Source organism: Cherax quadricarinatus, chromosome 20 (genome assembly GCF_038502225.1).
Source record: "Cherax quadricarinatus isolate ZL_2023a chromosome 20, ASM3850222v1, whole genome shotgun sequence".
Classification (NCBI taxonomy): Eukaryota; Metazoa; Arthropoda; class Malacostraca; order Decapoda; family Parastacidae; genus Cherax; species Cherax quadricarinatus.
The window spans coordinates 48,159,022-48,174,528 of NC_091311.1; the positions used below are offsets into that span (position 1 = coordinate 48,159,022).

Consider the following 15,507-nt stretch of genomic DNA (forward strand, 5'->3'; position numbering starts at 1 on the left):
TGCCCCCCTATCCACCCTGTCATACGCCTTTTCCAAATCCATAAATGCCACAAAGACCTCTTTAGCCTTATCTAAATACTGTTCACTTATATGTTTCACTGTAAACACCTGGTCCACACACCCCCTACCTTTCCTAAAGCCTCCTTGTTCATCTGCTATCCTATTCTCCGTCTTACTCTTAATTCTTTCAATTATAACTCTACCATACACTTTACCAGGTACACTCAACAGACTTATCCCCCTATAATTTTTGCACTCTCTTTTATCCCCTTTGCCTTTATACAAAGGAACTATGCATGCTCTCTGCCAATCCCTAGGTACCTTACCCTCTTCCATACATTTATTAAATAATTGCACCAACCACTCCAAAACTATATCCCCACCTGCTTTTAACATTTCTATCTTTATCCCATCAATCCCGGCTGCCTTACCCCCTTTCATTTTACCTACTGCCTCACGAACTTCCCCCACACTCACAACTGGCTCTTCCTCACTCCTACAAGATGTTATTCCTCCTTGCCCTATACACGAAATCACAGCTTCCCTATCTTCATCAACATTTAACAATTCCTCAAAATATTCCTTCCATCTTCCCAATACCTCTAACTCTCCATTTAATAACTCTCCTCTCCTATTTTTAACTGACAAATCCATTTGTTCTCTAGGCTTTCTTAACTTGTTAATCTCACTCCAAAACTTTTTCTTATTTTCAACAAAATTTGTTGATAACATCTCACCCACTCTCTCATTTGCTCTCTTTTTACATTGCTTCACCACTCTCTTAACTTCTCTCTTTTTCTCCATATACTCTTCCCTCCTTGCATCACTTCTACTTTGTAAAAACTTCTCATATGCTAACTTTTTCTCCCTTACTACTCTCTTTACATCATCATTCCACCAATCGCTCCTCTTCCCTCCTGCACCCACTTTCCTGTAACCACAAACTTCTGCTGAACACTCTAACACTACATTTTTAAACCTACCCCATACCTCTTCGACCCCATTGCCTATGCTCTCATTAGCCCATCTATCCTCCAATAGCTGTTTATATCTTACCCTAACTGCCTCCTCTTTTAGTTTATAAACCTTCACCTCTCTCTTCCCTGATGCTTCTATTCTCCTTGTATCCCATCTACCTTTTACTCTCAGTGTAGCTACAACTAGAAAGTGATCTGATATATCTGTGGCCCCTCTATAAACATGTACATCCTGAAGTCTACTCAACAGTCTTTTATCTACCAATACATAATCCAACAAACTACTGTCATTTCGCCCTACATCATATCGTGTATACTTATTTATCCTCTTTTTCTTAAAATATGTATTACCTATAACTAAACCCCTTTCTATACAAAGTTCAATCAAAGGGCTCCCATTATCATTTACACCTGGCACCCCAAACTTACCTACCACACCCTCTCTAAAAGTTTCTCCTACTTTAGCATTCAAGTCCCCTACCACAATTACTCTCTCACTTGGTTCAAAGGCTCCTATACATTCACTTAACATCTCCCAAAATCTCTCTCTCTCCTCTGCATTCCTCTCTTCTCCAGGTGCATACACGCTTATTATGACCCACTTCTCGCATCCAACCTTTACTTTAATCCACATAATTCTTGAATTTACACATTCATATTCTCTTTTCTCCTTCCATAACTGATCATTTAACATTACTGCTACCCCTTCCTTTGCTCTAACTCTCTCAGATACTCCAGATTTAATCCCATTTATTTCCCCCCACTGAAACTCTCCTACCCCCTTCAGCTTTGTTTCGCTTAGGGCCAGGACATCCAACTTCTTGTCATTCATAACATCAGCAATCATCTGTTTCTTGTCATCCGCACTACATCCACGCACATTTAAGCAACCCAGTTTTATAAAGTTTTTCTTCTTCTCTTTTTTAGTAATTGTATACAGGAGAAGGGGTTACTAGCCCATTGCTCCCGGCATTTTAGTCGCCTCATACGACACGCATGGCTTACGGAGGAAAGATTCTTTTCCACTTCCCCATGGACAATAGAAGAAATAAAAAAGAACAAGAGCTATTTAGAAAAAGGAGAAAAACCTAGATGTATGTATATATATATATGCATGTGCGTGTCTGTGAAGTGTGACCAAAGTGTAAGTAGGAGTAGCAAGATATCCCTGTTATCTTAGCGTGTTTATGAGACAGAAAAAGAAACCAGCAATCCTACCATCATGCAAAACAGTTACAGGTTTTTGTTTCAAGTATTTCATGAGAGCTTCATCAGCTACGGAAGCTTCGCAGTTGACGTTACAACAGAACGAAGTAAGTTTATTTAAGTATACACAGATACAGTTACACAGATTATCATACATAGCAACATACGTATAGAGAACCTAGGACAGCCCAAAAACGTCAGTGACTTATTTTTATACCCAGGGGAAATGGACTTTGTTATGAGGATATTTCCATCTCCAGAGAGCGAGGCCAACAGATGCTGTACCCTGATGACAACCAGCCTAGATATGTAGGCTGACCCAAGATAAGTTAGGCAGGCTAAGCTGCACCACTGAACATTAATTAACATAGGTTCTCCATCCTACCATACTTTCTCCATCCTACCATAGGCTCTCCATCCTACCATAGGTTCTCCATCCTACCATAGGTTCTCCGTCCCACCATAAGTACTCCGTTCTACCTAAGCTACTCGGGTCTAACAAAGCTGTTTCAAACTATCACAGCAAGCAAATACTGTACTAAAACTATGCATGAACGCGAGCCTAAAATAATGGCACTCTTCCCGAGGCTTGATGAGAAGAAAATCCTATCATGATCAAACACATTTACCTGCCACGAGACTGTTGTAAACTGTCTTGACTGTTTAAAAACACAATCCAACATGTGACGCAGAAGACAAAAACACTGTTTTGGCTCGCCTCTGGGTCAAGAAATAAATCGTGTTCCTCTTTTAATTATTCTATATATGAATGTAAAGCATGTTGGCTTAATATAAGTATCAATCTATCATGAGGTGTGGCTCTCCCTCGCCACTTTCTTGGCGGTGGCAAGACGCTGGCCCCAAGAATCTTGATTTTTGCTGACGTCTCCTTGATACCTCGAGTTTGGTAATGGTTCTGACACTCGCTAATAGAAGAGGATCTGTGTGTGTGTGTGTGTGTGTGTGTGTGTGTGTGTGTGTGTGTGTGTGTGTGTGTATGTGTGTGTGTGTGTTTGTGTCTGTGTGTGAGAGATATTCATGTGATATTCACATGTTCCTTACAATGTTACTGAAATATTTATATGTTTCTCACAGTGTTACTGAAACAATCATGTGTTCCTTACAGTGTTCGGGAAGCGGGTCAACCTACTACCAGCAGCGGGGTGGTCACTACACTGACCCAGCGTCAACTTTCACTTCACTAGGCGGTAAGTGAGACTTATTAACATAAGAACATAAGAACATAAGAAAGAAGGAACACTGCAACAGGCCTACTGACCCATGCGGAGCAGGTCCATGTCCCCCTCCCCGGATTAGACCAATGACTTACCCCCCGGATTATCCCAATGACCCACCCAGTCTGGTCATCCCCACTCAAGGATGGAGCACTGTACCAGACCCAGCAGCACAAGCTAGTCAGGTCCAACTCACACTCACCCACACCCACTCATGTATTTATCTAACCTATTTTTAAAACTACACAACGTTTTAGCCTCAAAAACTGTACTCGGGAGCTTGTTCCACTTATCCACAACTCTATTACCAAACCAGTACTTTCCTTTATCCTTCCTGAATCTGAATTTTTCCAACTTGAAACCATTGCTGCGAGTCCTGTCTTGGCTGGAAATTTTCAGCACACTATTTACATCCCCTTTATTTATTCCTGTTTTCAATTTATACACCTCGATCATATCCCCTCTAATTCTACGCCTTTCGAGAGAGTGCAGATTCAGGGCCCTCAGTCTATCCTCATAGGGAAGATTTCTGATACATGGGATCATCTTTTGTCATCCTCCTTTGTAAGTTTTCCAGAGCATTTATATCCATTCTGTAATACGGTGACCAGAACTGAGCACCATAGTCTAAATGAGGCCTAACCAAGGATATATAGAGTTGAAGAACAACCTGAGGACTTCTATTATTTATACTTCTAGATATGAAGCCAAGAATTCTGTTAGCTTTATTGCGAACACTAATGCACTGTTGTCTTGGTTTTAGGTTACTGCTAACCAGAACTCCTAAATCCTTTTCGTAAACGGTAGTATCAAGATCTACATTATTTAGTTTATATGTGGCATGGTTATTTAACTGTCCAACATTTAGAACTTTGCATTTGTCAGTATTAAACTGCATCTGCCACTTCTCCGACCATTGCGTCAGTCTATTCAAATCATCCTGGAGTACTCTAATGTCCTCATTAGAATGAATTAGACGGCCTATTTTGGTATCATCAGCAAATTTGCTTATGTTGCTATTTATTCCCTCATCTATGTCGTTTATGTAAATTGTGAACAACAACGGGCCCAACACTGACCCCTGAGGAACACCGCTTGTGACGTGCCCCCATTCCGATTTCTCCCCATTTATGCAAACTCTCTGCTGTCTATTTGTCAGCCATGCCTCTACCCAGGAAAAAATTTCTCCTCCTATTCCGTGTGCCCTAAGTTTCCTCAATAACCTCTGGTGTGGAACTCTGTCGAAAGCCTTACTGAAGTCCATATACACAATATCATATTCATTACCATGATCTACCTCCTCAGACACCTTAGTGAAAAAAGGTCCCTTTGTAAAACCGTGTTGAGAATCATTAATCAATCTGTGCCTGTCAAGATGGCTACGAATTGCTTCGGCAATTATTGATTCCATAAATTTTCCCACTATGGAGGTAAGGCTTACTGGTCTATATTTCGAAGCCAAGGACCTGTCACCTGCCTTGTAAATAGGTATTACATTTGCCATTTTCCACTTATCAGGCACTATGCCAGTTTGTAGTGATATGTTAAAAAGATTAGCCAAAGGTATGCTAAGTTAAACCATACCCCCGGCCGGGATTGAACCCGCGGTCATAGAGTCTCAAAACTCCAGCCCGTCGCGCTAACCACTAGACCAGCTAGCCACAATAAGATTCATCCAACTAGGTATATTTCTACACCATAGGAAGGTTAGCACAGGCACCTCTGTGACCACAAATGCAAGTTTTTACAGACGAATCTCCAGCTAGCGTGGCCGTGACGAACTCTAGCTCAAGTCCCTTCACTGCCGTCAACATGACTTAAGAAATCGTAATGACACGATTGCAAATAAACCATACCCCGTATGGTTTATTTGCAATCGTGTCATTACGATTTCTTAAGTCAAGTCGTATGCTAAGTTCCTCTTTACATTCCTTTAACACCCTTGCAAACAATTCATCAGGACCTGGGGATTTGTTAGGTTTTAGTTTCTCTATTTGTCTGAGGACCATGTCACTAGTTAACCGCAATCGTACATAGTTTATTATCATCCTGTTCTACGTAATCTATTATTTCAGGAATATCGCTAGTATTTTCCAGGGTGAAAACTGAGAGGAAGTAGGTATTTAGAATTTCACACATATCCTTATCACTGTCAGTGATCTGACCAGAGTTACTCTTAAGTGGGCCAATCTTGTCCCTAATCTTACTTCTGTATACCTGAAAGAACCCTTTTGGGTTAGTCTTTGAATCCCTTGCGACCTTAGCCTCATAATCTCTTTTTGCTTTTCTTATTCCTTTCTTTATTTCTCTCTTTAATTGAATATATTGATTTCTTAACTGCCCATTCCCTCTTTTGATGCGCCTATATATGCCTCTCTTTTGACCAATGAGATGTTTTAATCTATTGTTCATCCATTTGGGATCATTTTTGTTAGATCTAATTTCCCTACTCGGAACAAAAGTTGTCTGGGCAGCAAGAACTATGCTCTGAAAAACGTCATATTGGCAACCAAGATCACCTACCTGACCCATAGTTAGGACATCCCAATTTAGCCCACCCAAGTAATTTTTCAGTCCCATGAAGTCGGCCAAGCGAAAATCTGGGACAGAGATTTGATTGCATTTATCTGGGTAATTCCATGATATATTGAAACTAAGTGATTTGTGATCACTTTCCCCAAGCTCATCATTAACCTCAAGATTATTAATTAGTGAATCTTTGTTGGCAAGAACTACGTCAAGCAGATTGTTTCCTCTAGTTGGTTCTGTCACAACCTGTTCTAAAAAGTAATCCTGAACCGTATCAAGAAAGTCACTAGACTCAAGATTTCCTGTCATATTGTTCCAATCAATTTGTCTAAAGTTAAAATCTCCCATTATCACAACATTTTCATATCTAGATGCCTTATGAATTTCGTCCCATAACAGCTTACTGCCCTCCCTATCAAGGTTTGGGGGCCTATAAATCACACTCAAAATTAATTTGTCACGTCCCTAGAGAAACTGTAGCCAAACAGATTCTGTGTTCGATGTTTCTAATCTTATATCATGTCTAAGACAACAATTTAAATTTTTTCTGACATACATCGCCATTCCACCACCCTTCCTGTTGACCCTATCAGTGTGGAATAGTTTATAATCCTGTATGTTGCATTCAGAAGGCATTTCTCTTTCAGGTTGAACCAGGTCTCTGTTATACCAATAATATCTATATTACCGACACTTGCAAGTAATTTTAGCTTATCTATCTTATTTCTTAGACTCCTACTATTTGTATAGTAAACCTTAAGGGAGCTAGTCACTCGTTGCCCTCTACTATCTCTCTTTGTTTGTTGATCAATTGATTTGCCATTACTAGCAACTTCATTTTGAATATTGTCTTTTAAACATATCCCTGAGGTATCCCGGTAATAACTGCTGTTTTTAACCCTAATGCTGCAGCCTGATTGTTTCCCGGATGTTTCACGGGGGGTTAAACCGGTTAGCTCTCTTGGCATCCCCCCCACTTGAACTTCCAGAATCAACGTTGATTAAATCTCTCTCTCTCTCTCTCTCTCTCTCTCTCTCTCTCTCTCTCTCTCTCTCTCTCTCTCTCTCTCTCTCTCTCTCTCTCTCTCTCTCTCTCTCTCTCTCCCTCTCCCTCTCTCCCTCTCTAATAACTAATTTTCTTTTCAGAGCTGCGAGTTGTTAATCTCAGTAAAATTTTACTTTGTCAAATTACCCTCTGTGTAGAACTTGATCAATTAATGTTTCTCTTTATTTAGAGCTTTATGAAGCTTTATGAAGCCATGCATCGGTCTGTGTGAAGCTTTATCAGGTCATATTTATATCTGTGTAGATAGAGCTTTTTACAGACATGTTCTCTCTATGTGGAGCTCTATCAAGGCATGTTTCACTCTGTGTAGAGCTTTATTGTGTCATGTAGCGCTCTGGAGCTATACCGACTTTCTCTGTTCTATGTCCCAAAGTATTTTGTAAGCTGTGATAATGTCTCTTCTCATTCGTCATTCTGACAGCCTCTTGTGGTCTATTTCGTAGTGTGTGTGTGTGTGTGTGTGTGTGTGTGTGTGTGTGTGCGTGAAGGGTTTAGGCAGAAACACACGTGTCTTAGTAGTAGGTTAATGAGGCTGCCACTTATCCAGAGAACTGCTTGGTTACCCGCTCCTACTGGCTGTGGCACCTGTGCCTCCCCTCACTCCAACCCTCCACTTTCCCCTCACTCCAACCCTCCACTCTCCGCTTGCATCCCTCCACGTCTGTTCTCTTTCCACCTGACAGCTTCCGCAGTGCTATCCTGGTGTTCATCTCTGTCTCAGGCATCTCAAGACTTTACCTGAGACTTGTCACGGGACCCTTCTTAAATCGGCAATTGAAATCTGGAGAAAATCCTTTAAACAATGATTAAAAAGATATTATTAAATATACACTGATATATATATATATATATATATATATATATATATATATATATATATATATATATATATATATATATATATATATATATATAGGTAGTAGGTTGGTAGACAGCAACCACCCAGGGAAGTACTACCGTCCTGCCAGATGACTGTGAAACAAAAACCTGTAACTGTTTTGCATGATGGTAGGATTGCTGGTTTCTTTTTCTGTCTCATAAACACGCTAAGATAACAGGGATATCTTGCTACTCCTACTTACACTTTGGTCACACTTCACAGACACGCACATGCATATATATATATACATACATCTAGGTTTTTCTCCTTTTTCTAAATAGCTCTTGTTCTTTTTTATTTCTTCTATTGTCCATGGGGAAGTGGAAAAGAATCTTTCCTCCGTAAGCCATGCGTGTCGTATGAGGCGACTAAAATGCCGGGAGCAATGGGCTAGTAACCCCTTCTCCTGTATACAATTACTAAAAAAGAGAAGAAGAAAAACTTTATAAAACTGGGTTGCTTAAATGTGCGTGGATGTAGTGCGGATGACAAGAAACAGATGATTGCTGATGTTATGAATGAAAAGAAGTTGGATGTCCTGGCCCTAAGCGAAACAAAGCTGAAGGGGGTAGGAGAGTTTCAGTGGGGGGAAATAAATGGGATTAAATCTGGAGTATCTGAGAGAGTTAGAGCAAAGGAAGGGGTAGCAGTAATGTTAAATGATCAGTTATGGAAGGAGAAAAGAGAATATGAATGTGTAAATTCAAGAATTATGTGGATTAAAGTAAAGGTTGGATGCGAGAAGTGGGTCATAATAAGCGTGTATGCACCTGGAGAAGAGAGGAATGCAGAGGAGAGAGAGAGATTTTGGGAGATGTTAAGTGAATGTATAGGAGCCTTTGAACCAAGTGAGAGAGTAATTGTGGTAGGGGACTTGAATGCTAAAGTAGGAGAAACTTTTAGAGAGGGTGTGGTAGGTAAGTTTGGGGTGCCAGGTGTAAATGATAATGGGAGCCCTTTGATTGAACTTTGTATAGAAAGGGGTTTAGTTATAGGTAATACATATTTTAAGAAAAAGAGGATAAATAAGTATACACGATATGATGTAGGGCGAAATGACAGTAGTTTGTTGGATTATGTATTGGTAGATAAAAGACTGTTGAGTAGACTTCAGGATGTACATGTTTATAGAGGGGCCACAGATATATCAGATCACTTTCTAGTTGTAGCTACACTGAGAGTAAAAGGTAGATGGGATACAAGGAGAATAGAAGCATCAGGGAAGAGAGAGGTGAAGGTTTATAAACTAAAAGAGGAGGCAGTTAGGGTAAGATATAAACAGCTATTGGAGGATAGATGGGCTAATGAGAGCATAGGCAATGGGGTCGAAGAGGTATGGGGTAGGTTTAAAAATGTAGTGTTAGAGTGTTCAGCAGAAGTTTGTGGTTACAGGAAAGTGGGTGCAGGAGGGAAGAGGAGCGATTGGTGGAATGATGATGTAAAGAGAGTAGTAAGGGAGAAAAAGTTAGCATATGAGAAGTTTTTACAAAGTAGAAGTGATGCAAGGAGGGAAGAGTATATGGAGAAAAAGAGAGAAGTTAAGAGAGTGGTGAAGCAATGTAAAAAGAGAGCAAATGAGAGAGTGGGTGAGATGTTATCAACAAATTTTGTTGAAAATAAGAAAAAGTTTTGGAGTGAGATTAACAAGTTAAGAAAGCCTAGAGAACAAATGGATTTGTCAGTTAAAAATAGGAGAGGAGAGTTATTAAATGGAGAGGTAGAGGTATTGGGAAGATGGAAGGAATATTTTGAGGAATTGTTAAATGTTGATGAAGATAGGGAAGCTGTGATTTCGTGTATAGGGCAAGGAGGAATAACATCTTGTAGGAGTGAGGAAGAGCCAGTTGTGAGTGTGGGGGAAGTTCGTGAGGCAGTAGGTAAAATGAAAGGGGGTAAGGCAGCCGGGATTGATGGGATAAAGATAGAAATGTTAAAAGCAGGTGGGGATATAGTTTTGGAGTGGTTGGTGCAATTATTTAATAAATGTATGGAAGAGGGTAAGGTACCTAGGGATTGGCAGAGAGCATGCATAGTTCCTTTGTATAAAGGCAAAGGGGATAAAAGAGAGTGCAAAAATTATAGGGGGATAAGTCTGTTGAGTGTACCTGGTAAAGTGTATGGTAGAGTTATAATTGAAAGAATTAAGAGTAAGACGGAGAATAGGATAGCAGATGAACAAGGAGGCTTTAGGAAAGGTAGGGGGTGTGTGGACCAGGTGTTTACAGTGAAACATATAAGTGAACAGTATTTAGATAAGGCTAAAGAGGTCTTTGTGGCATTTATGGATTTGGAAAAGGCGTATGACAGGGTGGATAGGGGGGCAATGTGGCAGATGTTGCAAGTGTATGGTGTAGGAGGTAGGTTACTGAAAGCAGTGAAGAGTTTTTACGAGGATAGTGAGGCTCAAGTTAGAGTATGTAGGAAAGAGGGAAATTTTTTCCCAGTAAAAGTAGGCCTTAGACAAGGATGTGTGATGTCACCGTGGTTGTTTAATATATTTATAGATGGGGTTGTAAGAGAAGTAAATGCGAGGGTCTTGGCAAGAGGCGTGGAGTTAAAAGATAAAGAATCACACACAAAGTGGGAGTTGTCACAGCTGCTCTTTGCCGATGACACTGTGCTCTTGGGAGATTCTGAAGAGAAGTTGCAGAGATTGGTGGATGAATTTGGTAGGGTGTGCAAAAGAAGAAAATTAAAGGTGAATACAGGAAAGAGTAAGGTTATGAGGATAACAAAAAGATTAGGTGATGAAAGATTGAATATCAGATTGGAGGGAGAGAGTATGGAGGAGGTGAACGTATTCAGATATTTGGGAGTGGACGTGTCAGCGGATGGGTCTATGAAAGATGAGGTGAATCATAGAATTGATGAGGGAAAAAGAGTGAGTGGTGCACTTAGGAGTCTGTGGAGACAAAGAACTTTGTCCTTGGAGGCAAAGAGGGGAATGTATGAGAGTATAGTTTTACCAACGCTCTTATATGGGTGTGAAGCGTGGGTGATGAATGTTGCAGCGAGGAGAAGGCTGGAGGCAGTGGAGATGTCATGTCTGAGGGCAATGTGTGGTGTGAATATAATGCAGAGAATTCGTAGTTTGGAAGTTAGGAGGAGGTGCGGGATTACCAAAACTGTTGTCCAGAGGGCTGAGGAAGGGTTGTTGAGGTGGTTCGGACATGTAGAGAGAATGGAGCGAAACAGAATGACTTCAAGAGTGTATCAGTCTGTAGTGGAAGGAAGGCGGGGTAGGGGTCGGCCTAGGAAGGGTTGGAGGGAGGGGGTAAAGGAGGTTTTGTGTGCGAGGGGCTTGGACTTCCAGCAGGCATGCGTGAGCGTGTTTGATAGGAGTGAATGGAGACAAATGGTTTTTAATACTTGACGTGCTGTTGGAGTGTGAGCAAAGTAACATTTATGAAGGGATTCAGGGAAACCGGCAGGCCGGACTTGAGTCCTGGAGATGGGAAGTACAGTGCCTGCACTCTGAAGGAGGGGTGTTAATGTTGCAGTTTAAAAACTGTAGTGTAAAGCACCCTTCTGGCAAGACAGTGATGGAGTGAATGATGGTGAAAGTTTTTCTTTTTCGGGCCACCCTGCCTTGGTGGGAATCGGCCGGTGTGATAATAAAAAAAATATATATATATATATATATATATATATATACCTCTGTTTATTTACTGAGATTTATATGTACCCCTGTGTATATACACTGAGATGTACATCTCTCCATATATATAGAGTGCAATGAAAGCATGTTCACCTAGAATTATGTATATCTAAGTATATATATGCACACACACACAGATGTATATTCTCTCATTTATGTATTACAACGTCCTGCACGCCACACTACCTACCTTCCACACTACCCTCCACACTACCCTCTACACTACCCTCCACACTACCCTCTACACTACCCTCTACACTACCCTCTACACTACCCTCTACACTACCCTCTACACTACCCTCCACACTACCCTCCACACTACCCTCCACACTACCCTCCACGCCACCCTCCACACTACCCTCCACACCACCTTCCACACTACCCTGAGCTGAAAGGTAAAGTGAAGATCAAGCTCTTGTGGTACCCAGTTGCAAATAGGATACAGGCAGGATGGCAGTACAGTATACCTGTGGGACATGTGGAAAGGCTCTTGGGAAACAATCTAGAATCACATGCAACCTTTGCTTTTCAAAACATCATGTTACCTGTGCAAGAATAAACACTGCAACCAAAAATGACATCTATCTAGATAGGTGTTTCTGGATCTGCAACAGGGATGTGGAACTATGGATAGATATCAGGAAAGCACTCAGGAGGTTAATAAACAATAAACACGAGAAAAAGGAGGAACTATTGAATAGTCTACCTGGAATATATAGAGCATGGGAAGATAGGAGAGGAGTAAAGTCTAACACAGAGAATGCCCAGTCTACAACAACTGACCCAAAAATAAGCAGATACACACTAGAAAAAACACGGGAAACAAAAACAACAGCTAGTTCAGTGCCCAGCCTTAGGGCTGACCCAGACCCAGCCCCCAGCCATTGTGAAAATCTGGATTCAGTTAAAGACTCCTCCACAGCTACCAATGCCATATCCCCTAGTACAGATGTAGTAGAGGAGCCCTCCTCTGGAGTAGACTCTTCTGCAACCATCACAGTCATAGCCCCAGCCCCACCCCCCAGCCCCAGTGCTGACCCAGACCCAGCCCCCAGCCTTACTGCCAGCCCAGACTCTCCTAGGGACACTACCCAAACCACCACAAAAACAGTAAATATACAACCATCATTGCACAAGACCGTGGCCCACAGTACAGATGTTGGAGAGGAGTCTCCTTCCTCTACTGGGGAAAGTAGATGGAATCCAGGACGGGGTGGCCCTGGCTTGGATACTGAGGATTATAGTGCAGTCCCAGAAACTGCAGAAATTGACAACACACCTCCCAACAACTCTCAACCAAAGGTGAATTTGTGCAAATATTATGCTTGGGGCATCTGTAAGCATGGAATAACAGGGGAAAAAAATGGGACATGCAACTTTGACCATCCCCAAAAATGTAGCGACCTCCTGTCTAAAGGAGTGTGTCGCTCTTCTTCCTGTACTTTCTTTCACCCAAAAATGTGCCACTCCTCGGTCCTCCAGAAGCAGTGTTACAACATCGAGTGCCCTGCATACCATCTAAAAGGGACCAGGAGGCACAGACCCCACAGGACAAACAATAGTAGCTATGACTACCCAACTCCAGGTGATTTTTTAGTGGCAGGAAACGAAAAAAGAAAATGGAAGGAAATAACAAAAATAGTCCACCACCTTGGAGCCTTGTTGGACTGGAGGCGCAGCCAGTGGCCACCCATGGCCCTCCAGAATTACAACTACTGATGCCAATAACAAAATCCCCCCAACAAACACAGAATACAACCTCGTTCATATTTGCTAATATACAGGGCCTTAAGCCATCCACCAACAACAAAATACCTTTTATCAGTGGACTTCTAGTGGAGTCTAATGCAATGTTTGCAGCCTTCACAGAGACTCACACAAAAGATCACTTTGACAGTGAAATATGGATAAGTGGTTACAACCTTTTTAGATGCGACAGAAAAAAACAGGCAACAAGGGGGGGTTGGCCTGTATGTCAAAGAGTCCCTTATCTGCACGGAGTTGCTGAACACCACAAATGAGGTAGTTGAAGTTCTATCAATAAAGATCGAGAACCAAAACCTAGTCATTGTGGTTGTATACAAGCCACCAGATACAACCTCCCAACAGTTCAAGGAACAGCTAATGAAAATCGATTACTGTTTGGAAAACCTTCCAGCTCCATCCCCAAACATCTTACTGCTTGGTGATTTCAACCTAAGGCATACAAAATGGAAAAATGTAGCAAATAATGTTATAGCTGAAACAATCCCCGGAGGTAGCGCAGATGAAAGGTCACACACACATGAGCTACTAAGTCTCTGCGAAAAACACACCTTAAGCCAGCAGATAGTGGAGCCAACAAGACTAGAAAACACACTTGACCTTATCTTCACAAATAATGAGGACCTGATAAGAGACATAAGAATATCAAAAACAACTAATTCCGATCACAATCTAATCGAAGTCCAGACGTACATACATAGGGGTCCTGAACAGCAGAATGCATGTACCGGTGAAGGTGTCTTCACAAAATACAATTTCAACAACAAGAACATCAACTGGGACCAGGTAAACCATGTCCTAAACGAAACATGTTGGGAAGATGTCTTAAATGACATGGACCCAAACCAGTGCCTTGAAAGGATCAACTTCCTGGTAGCCGAAGCATGTTCTAGGCATATTCCCCTAAGAAAGAAGAAGAGCAGGAGTAAACTGGAGAGAAAAAGACGCTCCCTCTACAGAAGACGACGAAGAGTCACTGAGCTCCTCAGGAGTGCTAGAATATCTGACACACGAAAGGAGGCGCTGACCAGGGAAGTGGAAACTATCGAACTTAAGCTAAATGACTCTTACAGGAACCAGGAGAGGCAGGAGGAGCTTAAAGCTATTATTAGTGAAATTGAAAGAAATTCCAAATATTTCTTTTCATATGCCAAAAACAAGGCAAATACCACATCTAGTATCGGGCCCTTACTCAGACAGGATGGGACTTACACAGACGACAACAAGGAAATGAGTGAAATATTGAAATCCCAGTACGACTCTGTGTTTAGTGAACCACTAATCGGTCTGAGGATCGACGACCCAAATGATTTCTTCATGAATGAGCCTCAAAACTCCATAAATGTATGCCAGATTTCCGACATTACCCTAACTCCGACAGATTTCGAAAAAGCCATTGACAACATGCCTATGCACTCAGCCCCGGGCCCAGACTCGTGGAACTCTGTTTTCATTAAGAACTGCAAGAAGCCCCTCTCGCGTGCCCTAAGTACACTATGGAGGAGGAGCTTGGACATGGGTGAAATTCCACAGTCACTTAAAACAACGGATATAACCCCGCTCCATAAAGGTGGCAGCAAAGCATTAGCTAAGAACTATAGACCAATAGCTCTGACGTCCCACATCATAAAAATCTTTGAAAGAGTGCTAAGAAGCAGGATTGCAAATCACCTGGATTCCCAAAATCTGCAAAATCCAGGGCAACATGGGTTCAGGGCAGGTCGCTCCTGCCTCTCACAACTACTGGATCACTATGACATGGCCTTGGATGCACTGGAAGAAAATCAGAATGCAGATGTAATATACACAGACTTTGCAAAAGCATTTGACAAATGCGATCATGGCGTAATAGCCCATAAAATACGTGCTAAAGGAATAACTGGGAAAGTGGGGAGATGGATCTTCAACTTCCTAACAAATCGAACACAAAGAGTAGTGGTCAACAGAGTTAAATCGGAGGCTGCCATAGTGAAGAGCTCTGTTCCACAAGGCACAGTACTCGCCCCCATCTTATTCCTTATCCTCATATCAGACATAAACAGAGATATACACCACAGCACCGTATCATCCTTTGCGGATGATACTAGGATCTGCATGAGGCTGTCATCTGCTGAGGATGCGGTTAACCTCCAAGAAGATATAAACAAAGTTTTCCAGTGGGCAACGGTAAACAATATGATGTTCAATGAGGA

The 15,507-nt window shown here is 41.6% G+C and overlaps 1 protein-coding gene across 1 annotated transcript in view; it reads left to right on the forward strand.

Moving 5' to 3' along the window:
• nau (myogenic-determination protein nautilus) overlaps positions 1 to 15,507 on the forward strand; it is a 204,290-nt gene that overhangs the window by 116,677 nt on the left and 72,106 nt on the right. The window contains exon 3 of the mRNA XM_070087059.1: positions 3,310 to 3,391. Coding sequence (XP_069943160.1) covers positions 3,310 to 3,391 — 82 coding nt within the window. The remainder of the gene's footprint in view (positions 1 to 3,309; positions 3,392 to 15,507) is intronic.